The sequence below is a fragment of the Sminthopsis crassicaudata genome, chromosome 5 (genome assembly GCF_048593235.1).
Source record: "Sminthopsis crassicaudata isolate SCR6 chromosome 5, ASM4859323v1, whole genome shotgun sequence".
Taxonomy (NCBI): domain Eukaryota; kingdom Metazoa; phylum Chordata; class Mammalia; order Dasyuromorphia; family Dasyuridae; genus Sminthopsis; species Sminthopsis crassicaudata.
In genome coordinates, this window is record NC_133621.1 from 15,507,745 (window position 1) to 15,528,526 (window position 20,782).

General features: G+C 42.7%; 1 protein-coding gene across 2 annotated transcripts in view; it reads right to left on the bottom strand.

Annotated features, from left to right (window-relative positions):
• Nucleotides 1-20,127, bottom strand: part of HIBADH (3-hydroxyisobutyrate dehydrogenase) — a 134,240-nt gene extending 114,113 nt beyond the window's left edge. The window contains exons 1-2 of one of the 2 annotated variants that reach the window (XM_074270726.1): nt 19,917-20,127; nt 11,273-11,430 (exon numbers count right to left, since the gene is read on the bottom strand). In XM_074270726.1, the coding sequence (XP_074126827.1) occupies nt 11,273-11,430; nt 19,917-20,007 (249 nt within the window). In that variant the 5' untranslated portion in view covers nt 20,008-20,127. The other variant, XM_074270727.1, reaches the window with a different exon arrangement.
• Nucleotides 20,128-20,782: the final 655 nt, after the last annotated feature.

Here is a 20,782-nt window from a genome sequence, read left to right on the forward strand (position 1 = left end):
TGCCAGATGAAAATCTATGAGAATTACTTAACTAAACATTCTTAACCTTACAACTTGAGAACAACAAAATGGTTTCCAAGTTTTTTAAAGGGAAACCAAATGAAGGAGAATCTAAGCTTAACTAGGCCAGAAAACTCCCCCAAAAGGCCTCCATACTCTGTTGACCCTTGAGCACAGAGCTAAAGCTTTGTGGAAAACCCCACACCCTAAAAGTCAAGCCTGTTCCTTTGGGATTGGACCTTAAAAGGAACCATCAGCAGCTCCCCAAACCAAGGAGTTGGAGAGGGGGAAGGACCATCTTAAACAAGATGCCTCCCAACTGTTCTCCTGCAATCATTCTTCTTTCAGACATTTTAAAATCTGTTTGCAGTTCTTGCCCAAGTCCTTGGAAATTGCTGCCAGCCATAAAAAAAGATCGGATATTGGATCCATAGGCTACTCTCCCTAGCTTTCTGGCTTTCGCAAGGCTAGTCCAGGCAGTCTGCCCCTTACATTAAAGCAGAAGGTGCAGTGATACCAAATAAGTGAAAAAAAGCTGGTTTGTGTAAAGCACTTTTCCAATTCAGCCATCCCTGCTCTTTGTTCATCTCTTCTCTGCCGTCCATCCACTGGTCTATCTCAGCCCTTCCCAGGCCTACACTGACTCCACGAGCATTGAATCTGGCTCACTCACTGGACAAATTTCTCTTTTTTGATCTTAAGTTCACTAAGTGACTTTTCACAGAAGCTTGAGTCTTGTGGTACAGAAGATGCTGCCCAACTCCCCCCTCTCACCCCATCAAAAGCACAATGGAGACCCCACTCTTGAAGGCTGTCCAATTCAGTACTATTCAAAGTAGGGAGAAGAGGGGCCGAAGTTACATTCTGGTGACAAGAGTTGTTAACTTGATATAAAATCTCCAATCCCATTTTCACATGGAAATAAACACATAATTGGGAAGTCATATTCTTAACCAATAATCAACGGAATACTTTTAATCAATATGAATTATTACAGAATCAAAGAATTTGAGAATTAAAAGGGGTGTCAATGTCAGGGCCATTGTATCCAGCCAATATAAGAAAATGAATGCTCACTATAAATTAAACAAGCAACCATCAGGCTTCTGTTTGAAGACCTCCAATGAGGAAGAACTCACCACCTCTTGAAGCAGCTTACTGAATTCTACAAAACTCAAATGGTTTTTATGAAGTCTTTCCCAACATCCAGCCTAAGTCTGCTTCTTTGTCCTCACTACCCATTGTCCATGGTCCTATTCATGGAGGCCAAACAGACATAGCTAATTCCTGCTCCTCTCTATAGATACAAGAAAATAACTTCCATGTGGATAAAGGACTTTATAAATAGGATTTATTATTAATATTATAGAAAAAATATTCTCTTCTTGTTTTATATAGTTCATATAATAATGCCCTGAGCCAAATCTCTATCCTACTATTTTTATTTTCATTTAATGATCAATATATATGTGTGCGTCTATATGTATGTACATATGTAATATATATTATAGACAGATATGTGGATATGCATGATAGGTGAGTAAAATAATGCCTCTGGAACAATGTCAGCAGCAGAGAGGATGTTGGGGATAACATATATACCTCACTGCATTTGAATTTTGAATGGCTTTTTTATAGTTTGAAAATTTGAGTATTTTGGTATAGTAAAATCTATTAAATCCCCCCCCCTTTTTTTTTTTTTTTTGAGTTTTTACATATCAATGTTCTATGTGGGCAACCGTAGGTAGCTCAATCTGTCACAACACTGTAGTTCCAAAATGATTTACTGGTTGAGTTCTCAAGGATATTTTGGGGTCTATAAAGGGATTTGTTGTCTATTAGTTTACAAAGATACAGAGTTTCTGATGAATAATTCTAGGCTCTATATCATATCTTTCTTGTTTTTACTTAATATTATTTTACTTCCTCCCCCAATACATATAAATTTGGTTCAATATTCATCTTTATAAGATTTTGAGTTACAAATTTTTCTCTCCTCTTCCTCTCCCCTTCCCCAAGACAGCAAACAATTTGAGATATTATATATATACATACAATCATGTTAAACATATTTCCACATTATTCATGTTGCCTAACTTCATGTTCATATCTAGTTCATATCTAAGTTCATTAGATGCTAATTTTTAAAAATTTTATAATAGCTTTTTATTTTCAAAATACATGCAAAGATAGTTTTTAATATTCACCTTTACAAAATCCTGTGTTCCAAATTTTTCTCTCTCCCTCCCTACTCCCCAAGACAGCAAGCAATCCAATATAGGTTAAACATGTGCAGTTCTTCTCAGCATATTTCCATATTTAGCATGCTGAGGTGAGCCTTCAATGCTGAGTTGTACAGTTACATTCAATTTCTTTCATCAATATCATCATTATCAATAAATCTGGGCTCTTTAAGGATAACCTTTCTGTAATTTCTAATAATGATCACCTGGTCTTGAATTGTCATCATAAACTCTCCATATCCATCACCAAATCCACATGACTCAATTATTTTTTCTGGGTTTCTTTATCACCATATCATTGACCAAGTTAATGAAAATAGTGCTCATGGAAGGCATTATGATTTCTTTTTTCAGTCTTGGCTATTTTATCAGCTCTACTTGGAGGTAAATGACTTTCCATTATACCCAACAAATCCAATGGCCTGTCATCAGCCTTTAGTAAATATTATGATGAACATATGTCCTCCAAAAAAATGCAAGCTCCATAAAGACAAGAGCTATCTTATTATTTGCCTTCCCCAATCCTGTCTACAAAGCACTTCCTATAAGCATTTAATAACTTTTTGACAAACTGAATTTCATATTAGCCTAAATTGACAAGACAGCAGAGCTTGCTCAACTGTGTTGAATTATGTTTCAGAAAAGACCATGAGACTGAATACTCATTCTACAGTAGAGCACCAGTTCGAGGATATCAATAAGCTAGAAAGTATCCACAGGAAGGGAACCAAGATGGTTGAATGTCTAGAGTGTGTTATGTGAAGTCTAAATGAAAGAAAAGGGGAAATTGATAAATAATTGAACAGACAATTTTCAGGCAAAGAAATTAAAGCCCTTTCCAATCACATGAAAGAAAAATGCTTTTAATCACTGTTGATTAAAGAAATGCAAATGAAGGCAACTCTGAGGTACCACCTCACACCTCTCAGATTGGCTAAAATGATAGAAAAAGATAATGACAAATGTTGGAGGAGATATGGGAAAAGTGGGACACTAATACATTGTTGGTGGAATGGTTGAATGATCCAACCATTCTGGAGAATAATTTAGAACTCTCCCCAAAGGCATGCCCTTTGATCCAGTAGTCTCACTACTGGAGCTGTATCCCAAAGAGAAATTTTTTTAAGTGGGAGTAGAAATTGAGTGGATACTCATCAATTGGGGATTGGTTGAATAAGTTTTGGCATATGAATGTAACAGAATATGATGAGCAGGCTGATTTCATAAAAGCCTAGAAAGACTTACATGAACTGATACTGAGTGAAGAGAACAGAACCAAGAGATTATACACAGTAATAACAAAATTATGTGATCATCAACTGTGATGGACTTGACTCTTCTCAATAACATGGTGATCCAAGATAATTCCAATAGACTTGGTATGGATAATGCCATCCTCATCCAGAGAAAGAACCATGGAGACTGAATATGGACCAAAGCATAACCTTTTTTTTCTGGTTTTTCTCTTTTGTTCTGATTTTTCTTTCAAAACATAACACATATGGAAGAACATTTAAAAGGATTGTATATATTTAACCTATATCAGATTATATACTGTCATGGAGAAAGGGGATGGGAGGGAGAAAAAATCTGGAACACAAAGTCTTACAAAAATGAATACTAAAAACTATCTTTATATATATTTGGAAAAACAAAATGCATCTCCTTTTAAAAGTAGGTCCTGGAGCAAAGCTTCTTAAACTGTGAGTCATAATTTCACATGGGGTAGGATTACTTAATGTAGGGGTCACAAAATCATGATTACCAGCAAATGTATGATTTGCATACCTATTTTATATTTCTATATATTCAGGGTCACATAAAAACATTTCTCAGGCAAAAAGGGATACAGAGTGGAAAAGTTTTAAGAAGCCCTTCCCTAAATTATGCTGAAACAGCTATCAAACTGTGTGCCTTTTAACCTAGCAGTGTTTCTACTGGACTTATAAACCAAAAAGATCTTAAAGGAGGGAAAGGGACCCACATGTGCAAAAATGTTTGTGGCAGCCCTTTTTGTAGTGGGAGGAAACTGGAAACTGAGTGGATGCTCATCAGTTGGAAAATGGTTGAATAAATTATGATATGTGAATGTTATGGAATATTATTGTTCTGTAAGAAATGACCAACAGGAGGAATACAGACAGGCCTGGAGAGACTTAGAGGAACTGATGCTGAGTGAAATGAGCAGAACCAGGAGATCATTATGCATTTCAACAACAATACTGTATGAGGATGTATTCTGATGTATGTAACTCTTTTCAACAATTAGGTGATTCAGGCCAGTTCCAATGATCTGGTGATGGAGAGAGCCATTTGCATTCAGAGAGAGGACGGTGGGGACTGAGTGTGGATCACAACATAATATTTTCACCTTTTTTGTTGTTTGCTTACTTTTTTTTCTTTCTTTTTTTTTTCTTTTTGATCTAATTTTTCTTGTACAGCATGACAATTATAGAAATACATATAGAAGAATTGCATGTGTTCAACCTAGTTTGGATCACTTGCTGTCTAGAGAAGGGAAGAGGTAAAAAGGGAGGAAGAAAAATCTGGAATACAAGGTTTTGCAAGGGTGTATGTCGAAAACTATCTCTGCATACATTTTGAAAATAAAAAAGCTATTGTTAAGAAAAAAAAAAAAAAGAAGAAGAAGAAGAAGTGCAAAGGGCTAGAACTGAGCAATGCACTTGGATAATGAAGCACATGAGACTAATTGCCAATTGGACAGTTCCCTATTAACTTGTTTGAGGGTTGACCCTCCCCGCTGTCCTGTGCTGACTTGATTGGTGGGACAAAGAGGGGGAAATGAAGTGTGTGGGAGGAATAGGAGGAAGAGGAATTGAGACGCAGAAGCTGACTCAGTCTCTCCATGTGTTTGAGGGAAGAAGGTGTGTGTGAGGTTGCTAGGCCTAATCCCCTGACCTTGACGGTAAAAGATCAAGAATAAAGACGTTTAGTGATCCTGACTCCAGCTGATTTCTGGGAAGACAGAGTTCCAGCAAAGAAGCCCTAAACTAACCTACTAGATCCTAGCCTCCCTTTTTACTCCAGATTGAGGGGTGGCGAGAACAGGTTTTATAGATAATGATAATTATATAAATATGAACCAAGCCCACTTGGAGTGTTACCTCGGAATATATTTTTGTCTCCACAAAAAAGGAAAAACACTTTCAAGCCCCATGTAAGACTTACAAAAACTAAATCTCAAATACAAAATGTTATTTCACTCAATAGAAAATGCAAAACATGAAGGAACTTCAACAACACCATAAATAATTAAGACAACTGTTCCTATTTAGTGAGTCTCACCTGATCAGACATCTCTTCAGTTCTCCAAACTAAATATTAGATTGTACTTGAACTTCCCCTGAAGAAAAAAGGCACATGGGGGCCAGAGATGCTCTCCAGTGGAAGGCCTCAACTTCCCCAAGAGCATGTATCTCCAAGTTCTAGTACCAACTTGGGCTTGAAGCCCCCTTGGAAGGAGAAAGCACAATCAGACCTCCACTTTAGGAAAATCACTTTGGCAACTGTGAGCAGGGAAATGGGGACACAGACAAAAGAAATTGTGAAGGGAGAAATAGCAAAGCATGCTAACCACATTGGGAGCAAGACTAAGTACATGGAGGATGACAGATTACAAACTAGGATAACTGGGCGGATGATGGTGTTTCCTAATTCACATATAGGATGCCTGAGGGTTCCAGATTCTTTTAGCCACAAACTGTGTATGTCATGCCAGACAAGTCAGTCTACCTGTATATAATAATGAACAGGTCATACTCTCTGGCCTCCAAGATCCCTTCCACCAACACAGGATTGCTGAGAACTAGGAATCATCCACAATTCAAAGATGAAGTAGCATTATGATTATGCAACCATGAACCCTAAGGACACAATTATCAAAAGTTATCAGAGTTAAACATGTGTTGTTAGAGCTACAGGATTCAGGGGCTACATTGACCTTGATTTTCTAGTAAGGTGCTTTTCCACTTAAAGCACCAAATAAATGAGGTAATAATATTGTTATTATTAACGAATACAGATTTCACTGCCTCTATTTTTGGAGAATCATGAAAAGCCTTAGAGATCACTAATCCAAAAACACAGATGCAAACATTTCAAACCAATTAAAAGAAGATCATTTTGCTCTAATAGTTTTTCTCTAGCAATACTAAATATTTAGCATTTGATAAACATTACTAAATAGGAAGTCAATCTTGTAAAGTAACCCTAAGCCCTTAAAAGACCTTGTCTAGTTTGAAAATATTTAGGCAATTTATTAGAATCTATTCAAACTGCCTCCATCCATATTTATATAAAAAAGAATAGATATAATCTATCATCAGAGGTTAAGCAAAAGATCGAGTACTATCAATTTTTATCTCAAAACCTCACTTGATTCATTTACAAACTAGTAGATGCCATGTCCACTTCATGGCATTATCAGCTGAAGGGGAGAACGAAGGAAGGCTCTGTGCTTCTGACCAAATTAAGACACGATTAGAGACTGACTAACCACCTGCCATTGTTTCCTCCTGGTCAGACTACATCTACCGAGGATTTTCAATTCTGCAGGAAAGACAATGAAAAATCGGTGAGGAAAGCTCTTCTACAGGAGGGCAACCAACATGGAGAAAGACCGAGAGGTGTCACATGCTGACAGAAGACAGGACTGAAAGCAAACATGAGAGGCCTTTTCAAATACTTGGGGGGAATATCTTTGCTCTTCTTACCCCTGGGGAACAGAACTAGAAATGAGAAGTGGCAGGGGCAGACAAAAGCTCGAAGTGAGGGAAGACTTCCTACTACTGAGGCCTGTTATTGTTGTCTGTTGATTGTTCTTCTTGAAGAGGACCACGACATCGGGTGATGACACCATGACATGCAAGTGAGTTGTATTTGAGTGAGGATAGTCTGGGCAAGGTAACCTATCTCACTTTCCCCTCAAGAGCCTTTTGAGTCCAGTGGCCAGATATGGGTTAGAACAATTAGAGATGACCCTGGGCTATCCAAAATGGGAAGGACAGCTTCAAGAAGCTGTGAGTTTGCCATAAGTAGAGTACCTCAGGCAAAACTTAAGTCATTTGGTTTAGAGCAGGGATTTGTTTGAGTGCCAAATGGATCAGTTAGTCTCAAGTCCCTTCCAACTCTAGGAGTCTACACAGCGGGCAGTAGTGCTTCCCTTCTGCGTAGGGACATAAGTATTAATATCACCTTCCCACTCACAGCTCATAGGCTTTACAAGGATCCCAAAATTATTATGTCTATTCCTCTAAAAGATACCAAAGACAGAGTCAAACTCAGGCCCAGTGGAAACCTGAGCAGAGTAGCTGATTATTTATAAAACCTAAATTAAAAAAAAAAAAAAAAAAAAAAAAACATAAATGCAAGCCATATTTGCTAATTCATGGTAGGGTTCACATAGCTCATATTCTTTTCCCCTGAAAAAGACTAATATTATTACTAAAACATATGAGGTACAAAACCATTTAAAAAAAGACAACAGAGGACTCAAGAGAATGTAATCTTCTTGAGAATAGGGATTACTTCATGTTTGTCTGTTTCTGGCATACAGCAGGAGTTTAATAAATACTTATTGATTGATAAAGTAACTAAATACCACCTAATTCTCCCTAAGAATTTTTCAACTTAGTTTAATAAGATTTTCTTTTTCCATAAAGATACATTTCCAGTTTTTAAAAAATGGCAATCAATAAACAACTAAGATTCACTTGATGGAATTTTTTTTTTCTAAATGGAACCTCATTTCTCTGTGGGATACAAGAAAGCTTACTTATAATTTCAGAACTTATTTTAGCTTTTAGTTTTAATACAGTCCAATCTCTCTATTTCAATGTCTCCATCAAATCCCCTACAGTTAAAAAATCAGGGATATTCATTTCCTATGAATCTCTATAATATATCTCTCTTTTATGCTTATGGAATCATACTATTTCTTAGCTCAAATTCTTATTAAGGGATACTTCCATCAGTTTAAAGATTCCATCATTATTATTTCAACCAACAATAACAAATAAAAAAAGCTACTGGGAATGTATGATGCTGGAGAACTAATCCCAGAGAATGATTTGTTTCTTTGAAACAAACTCTTGGCTGAGTCATCCAAGTTAAACAACAATTTGTTGCAAGTTCCTTTTGACCTCCCTGAAGAGTCATTTATGAAAAAAAATTTTTCTTAGAGGACTTTCTTCAGGATACAGTCATCAGTGTAAGAAGCAAAACTATTCTTTTTACAGATTCTCAGGAGGTGCTAGAATGACTAAACTATGGCCACTGTCCATATGCCTGGCAACCAATAGCCTCTGGGAATTTTTAAGAAGCCCATTGCAGTGAGGGCACTGCCACTTTATATAACAGCTACAGCAACAGTGATCAGTATCAGGGCAGAAGGTTATACTCCAGCCCAAAATGAGGATAAGGAATTGCATCTGTAGTCTTATATTATTGCTGTCCCTACCCCCTACCCAGTCTAAAATAAACATATAGGATTTCTCTCCATGGGTTTACCAAGTCTTTTTCTTTAATTCAGAATTCAAAGAACTAAGCAATTTATTTTTCAATATTTACAATCAACTCATTCAGAAGCTGACTTATTGTTTTTTCTTCCTGCTGCCAACGTTTGGCCCAGGTAGCACCTCCATTAGTGGAGTTAGAAGAAAGAGCAAAGAAATGATGCAATGTAAAAACCAGCTCTAAGAGCTTGGTCACCAGCTTGAAACTGGCAAATAATCTGGCGAAGAAGAAAGTCGAAACAAGTAATGGGCTACAAAGCCAGCCTGCCACAGTGCACAGAGCACGGGCTTTAGAGATCAGGAAGAAAGAAGTTTGAATCCTGCCACAGACTCGCTGTGTGACTACGGCCAGACCCTTTCTGCACAGCCACAGTGTTTTCAGATAGAAATGGCAATAACAGCACAAGGTTGGGAGGCTCAAACAAGATCATCTTCATACAGGCTTTTTGCAGATCGCAGCACTATGTAAATCAGAATTAAAGGCCGGGGTTCAAGTTCTTCTAGTGGCACACACTGGGCAAGTCTGAGCAAGCCACAAGCCCCCAGATCCTGGGCTGCTCCCAGAGACCACAGGGTGCAGGAGGTGACCTATAGTATTGATAGAGGCAGCTCCCTGCCTAATGAAATCTAACTTCAAACAAAATAAATGTGTGTGTGTGTGTGTGTGTGTGTGTGTGTGTGTGTGTGTGTGTGTGCAGATAGATAGCAATATGTGCAATACTTTGGACTACAAGTAAATTTTCCTTTATAACTAGCTGCATAAATCTATGCAAACCAAACTCTCTTTTCTCAATAACTTTCATTCTAAAATTAAAAATGAACTCCCATAGAGAAAAAAGATGGCTAACAGACTGGCTTCAAAATATTTAATAAGTCAAAACAGTGATTAGGCAAGTTAAATGCTGGAGGATCATGGGAGTCCTGGCTTCCAGTAGCCCAAGAACCAGCACCTGGGCTAAACAGAGCAGGTAATTCACATTTGTTGAACTGAAATGAGTTGTGTCCCCATTTAGCAGACAACTCCACCAACAAATGTGTTTCCAAACTTTCATGATCGCCCTTGTGCATTAGGTCATATAACTGCCTTGAACCAGAACAATTTCACCCATTCCTGAAGGGACTCAAAACTACCCTCTCAGCTCCTTCTCTAATATGTATTTCTTTGTATATTGGTCAGACCCATTCTATCCTCCAACTTCATTTTTTAAAAGCCATTTAATTATCCTCTGATCCTTTTGAAGGAGCCTGTGGGAAGGTACTACAGGTAGCATTATCTCCATTTTATAGATGAGGAAATTGAGACTTAAAAGATTTAAGGGTTAATTCACTAACACATAGCAAGGCTAGGGCTTTTCCCCAGATTGCTTTCTGTTGTGAGCACTACCATCCTGCCTTTTCCTCCCCCACTTCCCTCCTCCCACATATAATCAATTTTAGCTCCATAAACTCTTATAAATTCATGCCCTTCTTTGTCCTCATGTTGCCACAAACCTAGTTCAAACCCTCTTTACACAGCCTTTCCTGATCTTCTTAGGTTTTAAGGCTCTCTCCTCCATCAAAATATACTATGTGTACTTATTATATATGTATAAGTTTCACTAGGCAGTGAGATGGCACAAGATCAAGGGTTAGGAAGACCCGCATTAAATTCTATATCACATACGTACCAGTTGTGTTAATGAGCCAGAGACATAAACTGTCTGCCTCAGTTTCCTCATCTGTGAAATGGGGATACTACCTCACAGGATAGTTATGAGGATCAAATGTGGTATGTGTAAAAGTACTTAGCAAACCCCATAGTGCTAGAGAAATTCTTTCTATTAGTTACTGCTCATGGCGTTGCTGTTGGGAATAGAGAATGTTTTCAGATTACTTTTGCATCCCCAATGCTGAATCCCCAATGGTTTAGTTGTTTTCAGACATTTCTGACTTTCTGTGACACCTAATTGGGATTTTCTTAGCAGAGACACTGGAGCAGATTGTCATTTCCTTCTCTAAATCATTTTATAGATAAGGAGCAAGAGGCAGACAGGGTAAAGGGACATGCTCAGGGAATACAGCCAGGAAGTATGATTTGAACTCGGGTCTTCTTGACTCCAGGCCTGGCCACCTCGCTGCTAGATTCTCCATTAAAGCCTGAGAGAAAGAACTCTAAAATGACAACAAAGGCCATCTGGCCAAATCTGGGGAAGAAGAGCAGATCACCTGGAGTTGCACAGATCCTCCCTCCCAATTTCTACTTCCTTAGAGAAATCATCTCCTTTGCATAAGTCTCAGATAGGAAGCCAGAGAACTCATTATATTATGAAGGGGAAAACATTTTTACTATATCAGATTTAAAATTGTACTAGGCATATGTCTCATCAAGATGCCACTGCTCATTCCAATACTCATTCATTGTAAAACATAAACATTTGGAAACCCTACAGTTGTCCAATACATACACACACACACGTGGCCCACAAACACATACACAGACAAAGATTGTTACTTTACCTGCTCTGAATCTTTGAAATCTTTGCATGCTTCTGGGAATACATCATAAATTACGAGAGGGTATCCATGTTTGATGAGGTTTTTGGCCATCGGATTTCCCATGTTGCCCAGTCCAATGAATCCAACTGGAGTTTTGGAAGCCATTGACCTAGAACACGCTGATTTCAATACAACATTTTCAATCAGGATGACAAAATGAATTTTTAAAACTTCAAATAACTTTAAAATTCCAATTCTTTGACAAAAACATCCATAATAGATTGTGTTAAAATGTTAAAATAAAATGTGTTAAAATAAAAGTATCAATAAGGGAATAAGCATTGCAATTTCTAATGATCCTAAATTTATTATCATTAATATCTCAGAGAAAATTAGCTGCTATGTTTTGTTTCAACACCCATTCCTTCCCTCTCTCCTATTTAAAAACAACAAATTTAATAATGCTTCTAAGAAGCTCTATTTTTTATGAAGTCTGAATCGCTGTTTCAAATCAAAGGCTGAAAAATGAACTTCTTCCCAAACTAACAATAATAAGCCTCATCTATAACAGGGCAGGAGAGCATTCTGATTTCTTTTCAGGAGAAAGTAGACTAATACTTGGATTCATGTTAATAAGTTAATTCGTTGCTGAATATGTTTATTTTCACTCACTGAAATTAAAATTCCACCCCAGTAATATCTGAATCTTATTAGTAGTACTTTGAGACCTCACTTTAGTACCATTTACCCCAGAGGTATCTTTTACTATTTTAGTTTTTCAAAATACATTTTTTTTAATTAACTAATATCTGAAATTACCAGGAAAGCTTACTAGTTAAAGGGACACCACAGAGAACTTCTGCAATATAAGTCTTTGCTATATGAATCCTTGACTCTTTTCCCACCATCCTCCCCACCCATGATTTAATCAGTGTCAGAAACTGAAGAGCAGAAATCTCCTTTCTGCTATCTCTACAAATTAACAAATCATCTGAACTTCCAGGAGAGGGCTGGGCACTGTCCCAAGTCACACTACTGATTCCGGGCAGCAAAGTGGCACAGTGGATAAAGTGCCAGGCCTGCAGCCAGGAAGGCCTATGTTCACATATGGTCTCAGACACTTCCTAGCTTTTAACCCTACTTGCCTCAGTTTCCTCATCTGTAAAATGAGCTGGAGAAAGAAATAGCTGCTTTGGGAAGTGTTTGGTTCCAGGCCCCACGGCCTTGGTCTACCATGGACCTTCAGTCTAGTGCTTTCCTCAAGACTGGCTATTCACTGATTTTATGGTGCTTCTTGGGAAAAAAAAAGTCTAGGTGTTTCTGAAAGGTAGCATTGGCAGCCTCATGGGTGAAGGTCCATTCTTGGAGACAGAAATGTTGCTGTTCAGTTGTTACATTTATGCCCTACTCTTTATGACTTCATTTGGGGATTTTCATGGCACAGATACTAGACGGGTTGTTTGCTTGCTTTTTGGGGTTTTTCTCTTTTTCCTTTTTCGATATGATTTTTCTTGTGGAAATATGTATAGAAGAATCACACATGTTTAACTTATATTGGGTTACTTGCCACCTAGGGGAGGGAATGGGGGGAAAAAAGGGAGAAAAATTTGGAACCACAAGTTTTGCAAGGGTGGATGTTGAAAACTCTCTGTATGTATTTTGAAAATAAAAAGCTATTATTTAAAATAAAATTTAAAAAGGCTTGAGGACTAATTTTTAAAATAAAAACCTTCCCTTGTAAGGTCTTCCAGATGGCCATTACTGAAGGAAAAAGCTCTGCAGGATTCAATGCAAGAACCATGTGTCAAATACTCCCTGTGCACAAACGCATTTGTGCTCAACACTAGGGCCACAAAGATGAAATACCCCCCAGATCCAGTACCGCAGGCCTGGGATAAGATACATACACTTAAACAAACTGGGTAATTGCACTACAAATTAGGATTAATAAACAGTTTTTGAGTACAAAGAGAAAATCAATGTTCTATGACAAATTTGAGAGGAGAGAAGGTTGAGAGGTAGAAGGTTGAATGGGACCCAGAAGTCTCACCTGGTGGAAAAAGAGGGGTGGGAGTCAGAGGGTAGGAGGATAGTCTGATCAAAGGTTCAGAACCGGAGAAGTATGAAAGAAGGTTGGAGAAACACACTAAAAACAAGATTGTGGAGGGCCCTAAACAGCTGAATAAGAAGCTGAAAACCCTGCTTATTTAGCAAAGAGGAGACACTTAAAAGTTTTTAGAGCAGAAGAGTGAGTTATTCAGAGCTAGCCATGCATTACAGGCATGGGAGGGAAGGCTGGATTAGGGCAGGGATTCTTAAACTGGAGGCCACAGTCCTTGGATAAATCCAAGGGAGATAAAACTAGGATGGAGAAAACAAATGTTGAATTTTAACAACCTCTATAAAAATTCAGCATTTCATTCCATTGTGAATTTAAAAGAAAAATCCAGAAGGATGTGAATAGGGCTGCAGCAGATCGCCAAAGGGGCACAAGTACACCAAAAAGGAGTAATAATCTGGGAGTCAGAAGAAAGAGATATAAGGCTGGAGATCATAGGCTCAGGGCCTACAGCAGGAAAGGACTTCAAAAGTCACTTGGTCCAAGCGGTAAGTGAAGGCCCAGAAACAAACTGACTTCCCCCAAGCTGCCCGGACCAATGGGTCCAAAGCCACAGCTTTACCCACTACCCCTCCAGCTGCCCACAAAATGCCTCAGGAGATAGAATTCAGGTAGACAACTCCCTGCCATCAAATATTCGTTCACCAGTGTGCTAAAAGGAGATAGAGAAGTATTTAGTAGGCCCAGGAAGCAAGTAAGGCCCTTAAGGGATTTCCCAGGCAACACAGGAACACCAGAGGGTCCTTCCTGGTCCTGCCCTTGGTGAAGATAATAATGGGCACGGACGGTCTTTTCATGTGGGCAGACACAGCACCCCGCGTCAGAATGGCATGGTGCTCCAAAGCTGTGTTGTACTTCAAATAAATTCCAGACAAGGGCTTTTTCCTTGTCTTTTGTCTCTTTCCTGTAACCCCCAGGGAAGACTATGATGGAACCCTGCTTTTCTTTCTGGCTGTACTTCTGAAGCTCCCCTGCTTCTCTTCCCAGACTCCCGTCCCCTTTCTTCTCCGTCCCCTACATCCGTCCCCCCTTCCTTCTCCATCCCCTACATCCGTCCCCTTCATTCTGTCCCTCACACCTGTCTCCTTCCTTCTCCATCCCCTTCCTTCTCTGTCCCCTATTCCCACCCTCCTCCTTCCTTCTCCATCCCCAACATCCCCTCCAGCCTCTGTTCACCTCTTCCTACAATGCAGGCCTCAGACTGTCCTAGCGACGTGAATCAGTCGCACAAAATTTGGCGTCTTCTCACTCATGAACCCGACTGCTGCTGACCCTTCTCAAACTGACTTCAATGCGACTTTTGCCTCCAATAAAACAACGCAAGTTTCAAGAATGTTGTTCGATGGGTTCCAACAAACGAAAGTTTAACTGCAGCACATGGTAATTATAGAGATGTCTATTTGCAGAGCCTAAAATAAAAGGCCCTTACTTTAAAGTGAAACGAAACACATTCATTCAGAATTTGTAACAGGACATCCCGAAGCTCATGTTAACTCCTTCTGCCCAGCCAGTCTTTCCTTACTATCAAGCTGTCTTATCTCGGGGACTCTCCTCCCAAAACCCTTTCCACTTCAGAAAACTGGATCAAAGCAACTTGACCATCGCTCCTGAAGAGACACATCAGTCAGTCTGCTCTACTATGGTCCCATGTACCACCTGGTGAATGTCTTTTCTTGGCCACTGCTCTGTGCTAGACTAGGAGCTCCCTGAGGGCAGGGCCTGTCTGTTTGGGGATTCTCATCTCCAGAGTTTAGCAAAGTGCTGGGCACACAGGAAGCACTTAAGAAATTGTTTCCGTGGTTTTTGAATGAGTTAAAAAGTTTTGTTTCATTTACATGAAAGTGGGAAATTACATACACACACACATAGAAAAAATGCTTTTTCATTCACTCATCCAATCAACTCCGTCTTCAACATTAAATATTTCCTAAAGACAAATGCTATAGACGTATGTGCTCTGAGTCAGTCCACCAAGAGATGTGCTTAGCGTATTCCACTTCCATCTTTTTAACATTTGCACCTGAACCCCAACTCTTCCAGGAGCTAACATGGGACGCCTCTCTGGGCCAGGGGGTTTTCAGTGCCAATTTAAAGGTACTCACTGTCTTAAAGGGCGTTTGACTTAAATATTTCAGCCCAATAATAACCAGAGGCATCTTCGGAAGAAAAAAGACCCACAATGCTGAGGGACACATTATGCTTTTCATCCTGCTTCAATCTTAGTTATTTTCTTTTTATAAGTCACTTAATGAGAAGCCCAGTCTATTAATCCAAACTTCCTTGACACTAATGCTCCTGACTTAATTATAATAATCAGAAGCACGACATTGTGCGAGATTGATTTGCATTTAGCAAATGATGTAAAGGAAATAGAAGGTTCAGAATCTGCCCTTAGTGAGCTGAGTGGACTCTAATTTAGGAAGTCTTAATACTCCTAAGGGCATGATGGGGCCGTACACTTATTTCCAATTCATTCCTTCAAAAACAATGATTGGGCCAGTACTAAGTCCAAAGGGAGGCAGGATGGGGGATCACAGAGGAATCAGACAGTCTCTGCCTTCTCAAAGTGCCCAACGAGTGACAGGACCGGGCGTGACCCACCTTCACATGGGCATTCAGCTTGGCATTGGCTCTGTACCACAGTCAGCCTGGGGGTGAAGGGGCAAAGGCCAACACACCAATGCCTGCCGAAGGACACACTGGTGGGAAGAGGAAGATGCTCCCCCCAGAAATGAGGGCACCTACAGGGCCAAGATGACAACACACCCACCCAGGAAGACTGCCCAGCTTGGGAAGGGTCCCAGCCTGTCAGGAAAGCTGCCCAGCTTGGGGGGGAGGGGGTCCCAGTAGGAAGGCTGCCTGGCTTGGGGGGTCCCAGCAGGAAGGCCTCCCGACTTGCACAGAATCCCATAACATCAGGAAAGCCATCCGGCTTGGGAGAAGGGGTTTCCCAGGACATCAGGAAGGCCGCCTGGCTTGGGGGAGGGTCCCAACCTTCCAGGAAGACTGTCCAGCTTAAGGGGTCCTAGCAGGAAGGCCACCCAGGTTGGGGGGTCCCAGCACACCCAGAAAGGCAGTCCAGATTGGAGGATCCCAGCTTGCCAAGGAAGACAGTATGGGACTGCCCTGAAAACCAAGGCAGGCCCCGAGTGCGATCTCAGAGTCAGGGCTTTGTGACAAGTGGCTGGGAGGCTCCCGGCCTTCTCTGTTCTCCCCAGCTCCCATGGCTGACCTCCTGTGCTGGGCCAGAAGCCTGGGTCACAAGACCAGTAGGCACTCCCAGAATCTCCTGAATGCCTGCATCCAGGCTCCTGGGCTTTTACCCCAATGGTAGCCGAGTCCCCCTCTTCTTGTGGCTCCCACAGCCCCCCAGAAAAGCCCCCTCACTCTGGCCTGGACAGCCATTCCTCCTTGGCTCCCCCTCCCAGACCTTGCACCCCATGGCTGCTCAGGGTGGACCAGCTCATCCCCGACAGCCAATTCCAGAGGCCCCTACTGGTCCCCAGGCATTATCAGACCTCCATCCGCTGGCCCCAACATATTCCTCCTGTGCCCCCAGCCCAGGATGCGGCCAGGCCCCCTGCTCTCTGCTCCCCCCAGCCTCCTAACCAGAATTCCCTGGACATGAAACCTTAGCTTCTCCCTCTCTAGCCACCCAGTACTTATTCTTAGGTCTTTATCTTGTGTATACGTATTTATGTGCACCTGCAGAGACTTTTTTTTAATTTTTGTATCCCATCGCCCAACAGTGTCAACACAGTAGGCACTTAATAAATGCTTGATTGATTGTGTCAAATTTTGACACAGAGTAACATATAGATGACTAAAGTGAACATTTTCTAGAATGTGAAGGAAGTATTTATTTTAAATTTCCAGAGAATCAATGTATATCCTTTTTTAAAATCCCCTTCGGGATTCTGGGTTCCATCCTTAAATAAGCTGGTCATTTTGATTAATACCATTTAATGCCGATGGGTTTTCCCCATGTCTATGTTAGTGAACCACCGGCAAAACATTTTCTGGGGAAAACTTACATCTTTTGAATTCTCTCTGCCATAATTAACAAAAAACCATTTAACTCAATTTTAGGGCAACACACAAAACTTACCTTTAAAAAAAAAAACCCTTCCATAATGCTTACCAAGACACATTATTTTATGCTGGTAATTTTTTTTTAGTGACCACTGACTATTTTAAATATCTTTATGTTATTCTGTTCTTACCATAACCTGAAACTAAGTGAAGAGAACAGATTTTTTAAAATCAAGTTTTATTACATTAATGATGATGTACATTCTAGGGCTATGGTGGCAAATAGGACACTGGACAACACTACACAATTAAATGATTGATCGTAAAACTGAAATAATGGCTCTTCAGCAAGTCACCTTTTTTCTTAAGATCTCTAAGATTCTCAATAAGTGATGGGCAGATGTCTTTACTTTTTGCAATTATTTCAAATTGAAATTTATTTTTTCTACTAAACTCAAAGTAGGAGAGTAAGATATCACAGAACATAGAAATGACAATGTAAAAAATTTTTTTCAAAAAAATGGTTTCCATAAATCCCCTCAAGGCAAGGTTGTACTTAAAAGTGTAACTGTACATCATCATAACAACACTGTGGCGCCAATGTGCCCAAAATATCAGAGATGGGCAAAAAGAGAGGCGTGGAACAAACAGAAAAGGCTTCTCACTGTTCATTCTGGGTACCTCTTATCTCCTCTGGCTGACTAATTAATCTCTTCCTATTACTGTTACAGCCTTAGGCCCTAGAATTTTCCCTAGTAATTTATAGGAACTTTCATTACTCATAAAAGAGAAATAATTCCCACATGCAGTGTACTATGAACTATGAAAAAAGAAGGGAGGGAGTGAGGAAAGGAGGAAGAGAGAGGAAGGAAGGGAAGAAAAGGAGGGAGTGAAGAAGGAAGGAAGAAAGGATGGAAGGGGAAAAAGAAGGAAGAAAGAAAGAAGGGATGGAAGGGGAAAGGAATGAAGGAAAGAAAGAAGGAAGGATAGTTGGTGAAGAGGAAGGAACGAAGGAAGGAAGGGAGGGAGGGAGGGAGGAGGGAGGGAGGAAGGAAGGAAGGGAGGGAGGAAGGAAGGAAGGACAATTTCTTTATGTTTTCCCAACATGAATTCCTCCTCTGGATGGAGATCCAATCTGTGAATTTCTTTCTTGTGTGTCCCCTGCCCGGTTCGTGCACATGAGGCTTTACTGGGTAAAGGAGGAAGGGCTGAGTGTCGGGCCCAGGAAGTAAGACCCAGAGCCACAGGTTCAGAGCTGGAAGGGCCTGGAAGGGCCCGGAAGGGCCACTGAGTCCAAGGCCCTCATTATACAGATGAGGAAACTGAGATCTGGACAGACCAAGTGACTTTCACCAAGAGTGTGAGGCAAGATCCGCACTTGGGTCTTCTGACTCTGCAAGAGAAGGGATGAGACTTGTCTGAGGAGCTAAGAGCCTTGGCCCGGGACTCCTCCCTTAGGGCAGCTCGCTCCCTCTCATTTCTGCCCAAGAGAAGGCAGGACCCTGGTTCTCTAAGAGCCACAGCAAGAGGCCCGACCAAGGGAGCGCCGGGAAAGGCAAAGTCCGGGATTCCCTTTCACTGACCGATCCAGAGGAATGAGGTTTTTAATGGAACCCTGGCCACTACTTGGAGGCACTGAGAAAAAAAAGAAAGGAAGAGGAGATGAGACTAGGGGGTGAAGGAGGAGGAAGACTAGTAGAGGAGGAGGGAAGGAGGAGGAGGAAAACTAGGAGTGATAAAGGAGATGGAAGAAAACTAGAGGATGAAAGAGAAGGAAGAGGAAGAGGAGGAAAAAGAAGAGTACCTTGAGAAGGAAGACTAGAAGGTGAAGGAGGAGGAGAAAGAAGACCAGAGCAGGAGGGAAGGAGGAGGAGGAAGAAGAGTTCACTGAGGAGACAGGAGGCTAGGAGGTGAAAGAGGAGGAGGAGGAAGGCCAGGAGGCGGAGGAGCATCCACTCAACAGCTGCGGTCCCTGAGGTCAGAGGCCACGGTCATCCTACATTCTTCTCTGCCCGCTAGGTTAAATGTGCGCGCCGGGCCCACGCCGGCACTCAAGGAAGCTGATTGGTCGGTTACTGATCCCCGCTCCCAGGGCTGTCAAGTCCCTGGATGTGGGAGGGGCCGCGCCGGGGCCTCGGTTTCCCCCGTGAATGACGTGAGCCTCCTCCTCTCCCCGGCCTCGGCTCCCTCTTTTGCAGCAGCCCGGCCCGGGTCGCGGACTCCGAGGTGGAGTCCCGGAGTCCGGTGGTGCCGGCATTCAAGGTCCCCCCGCCTCCCGGGAGCAGCAGCGGCAGGGACTAAGTCCCGAGTTCGAATCCCGACTCCGCGCCGCCCCCGGGGCAGGCGGGGCCCGTGACAGACCGACTTCGCCCCGAGCCCGGCCCCAGCCCCGGCGCCGACCCTCCCTCCCTCCCTCTGGAGGTCAGCGAGGCCTGGCCCGGCCGGCCCAAGCAACCCAGCCCCGCCGCCCGCCCGGCCCGGTTCCGGCGCCGCCGCGAGGCCCTCGGCCCTTACCCGCCGCGAGGCCGGCCCGTCCCGCGCCCTGCCGCCGGCCCCGGCCCAGCAGGCTGCCGGCCGCCCCTCGGAGCACCAGCGCGGCTGCCATGCTGAGAGCGAGCAAGCGGGCGAAGGAGCGCCTCCCGCGGTCACCGCCGCCGACCGGCAGTCCCGCTGTCCAATAGCGGAGCCGCGCCCCGCACGCCTCCGCCCGCGTGCCAATGAGAGGGGGCGCTCGCGGGTCGGGGGAGGGGCCAGAGTCGCTCCACCCCCGCTCGTCGCCCGCAGACGCCCCGCCCCGCCCTTCCCGTGCCCCCGACTCCGCAGCCTCTCTGCTGTTTGTTTACCGAGGTCGCAGGCCGGGCGTGAGAGGGGGTGTGGCTGTCAATCAGGCCAGAGGCCCGCCCCCTGCGGGGCAAGGGGCGGAGCCTACCCTCCCGGGCGGTCCGCCCGCTTTGCCTCGGAAGTTAGCTGGACCCCGAGCTCTGGAGCCGGTGGACCCGGCCCCTTCCGGACGAGCCTGAGCCCAGGCTCAGCCCCAAAGGCCCGAGACAGTAGCAAAACCCGCTGAAGCGGAAGCCCACTCACCCAGCCTGCATTGATTAAGCACCTACTGTTTGCCAGGCACATCCTGATGCCGGGAAAACCAGTAGAGGGGGATTCCCCGCCCTCGGGAATCCTAATGAGGGGGGGAGCATATGAGCTTTGCAAATAGTCCCAGAGGAAGGCACCAGAATTAAGGATCGAACCCAAGGAAGTGGGTTTTAGCTGCCGGGAGACGGGAGGGTATTCCGGGCACGGATTAGGGAATGGAGAGGACGGCCGGGAGACAGCTGCCGCGGGGAGGGGGGGGCAAGCTCGGGGAGAAGGGAGAAGCTGGAACA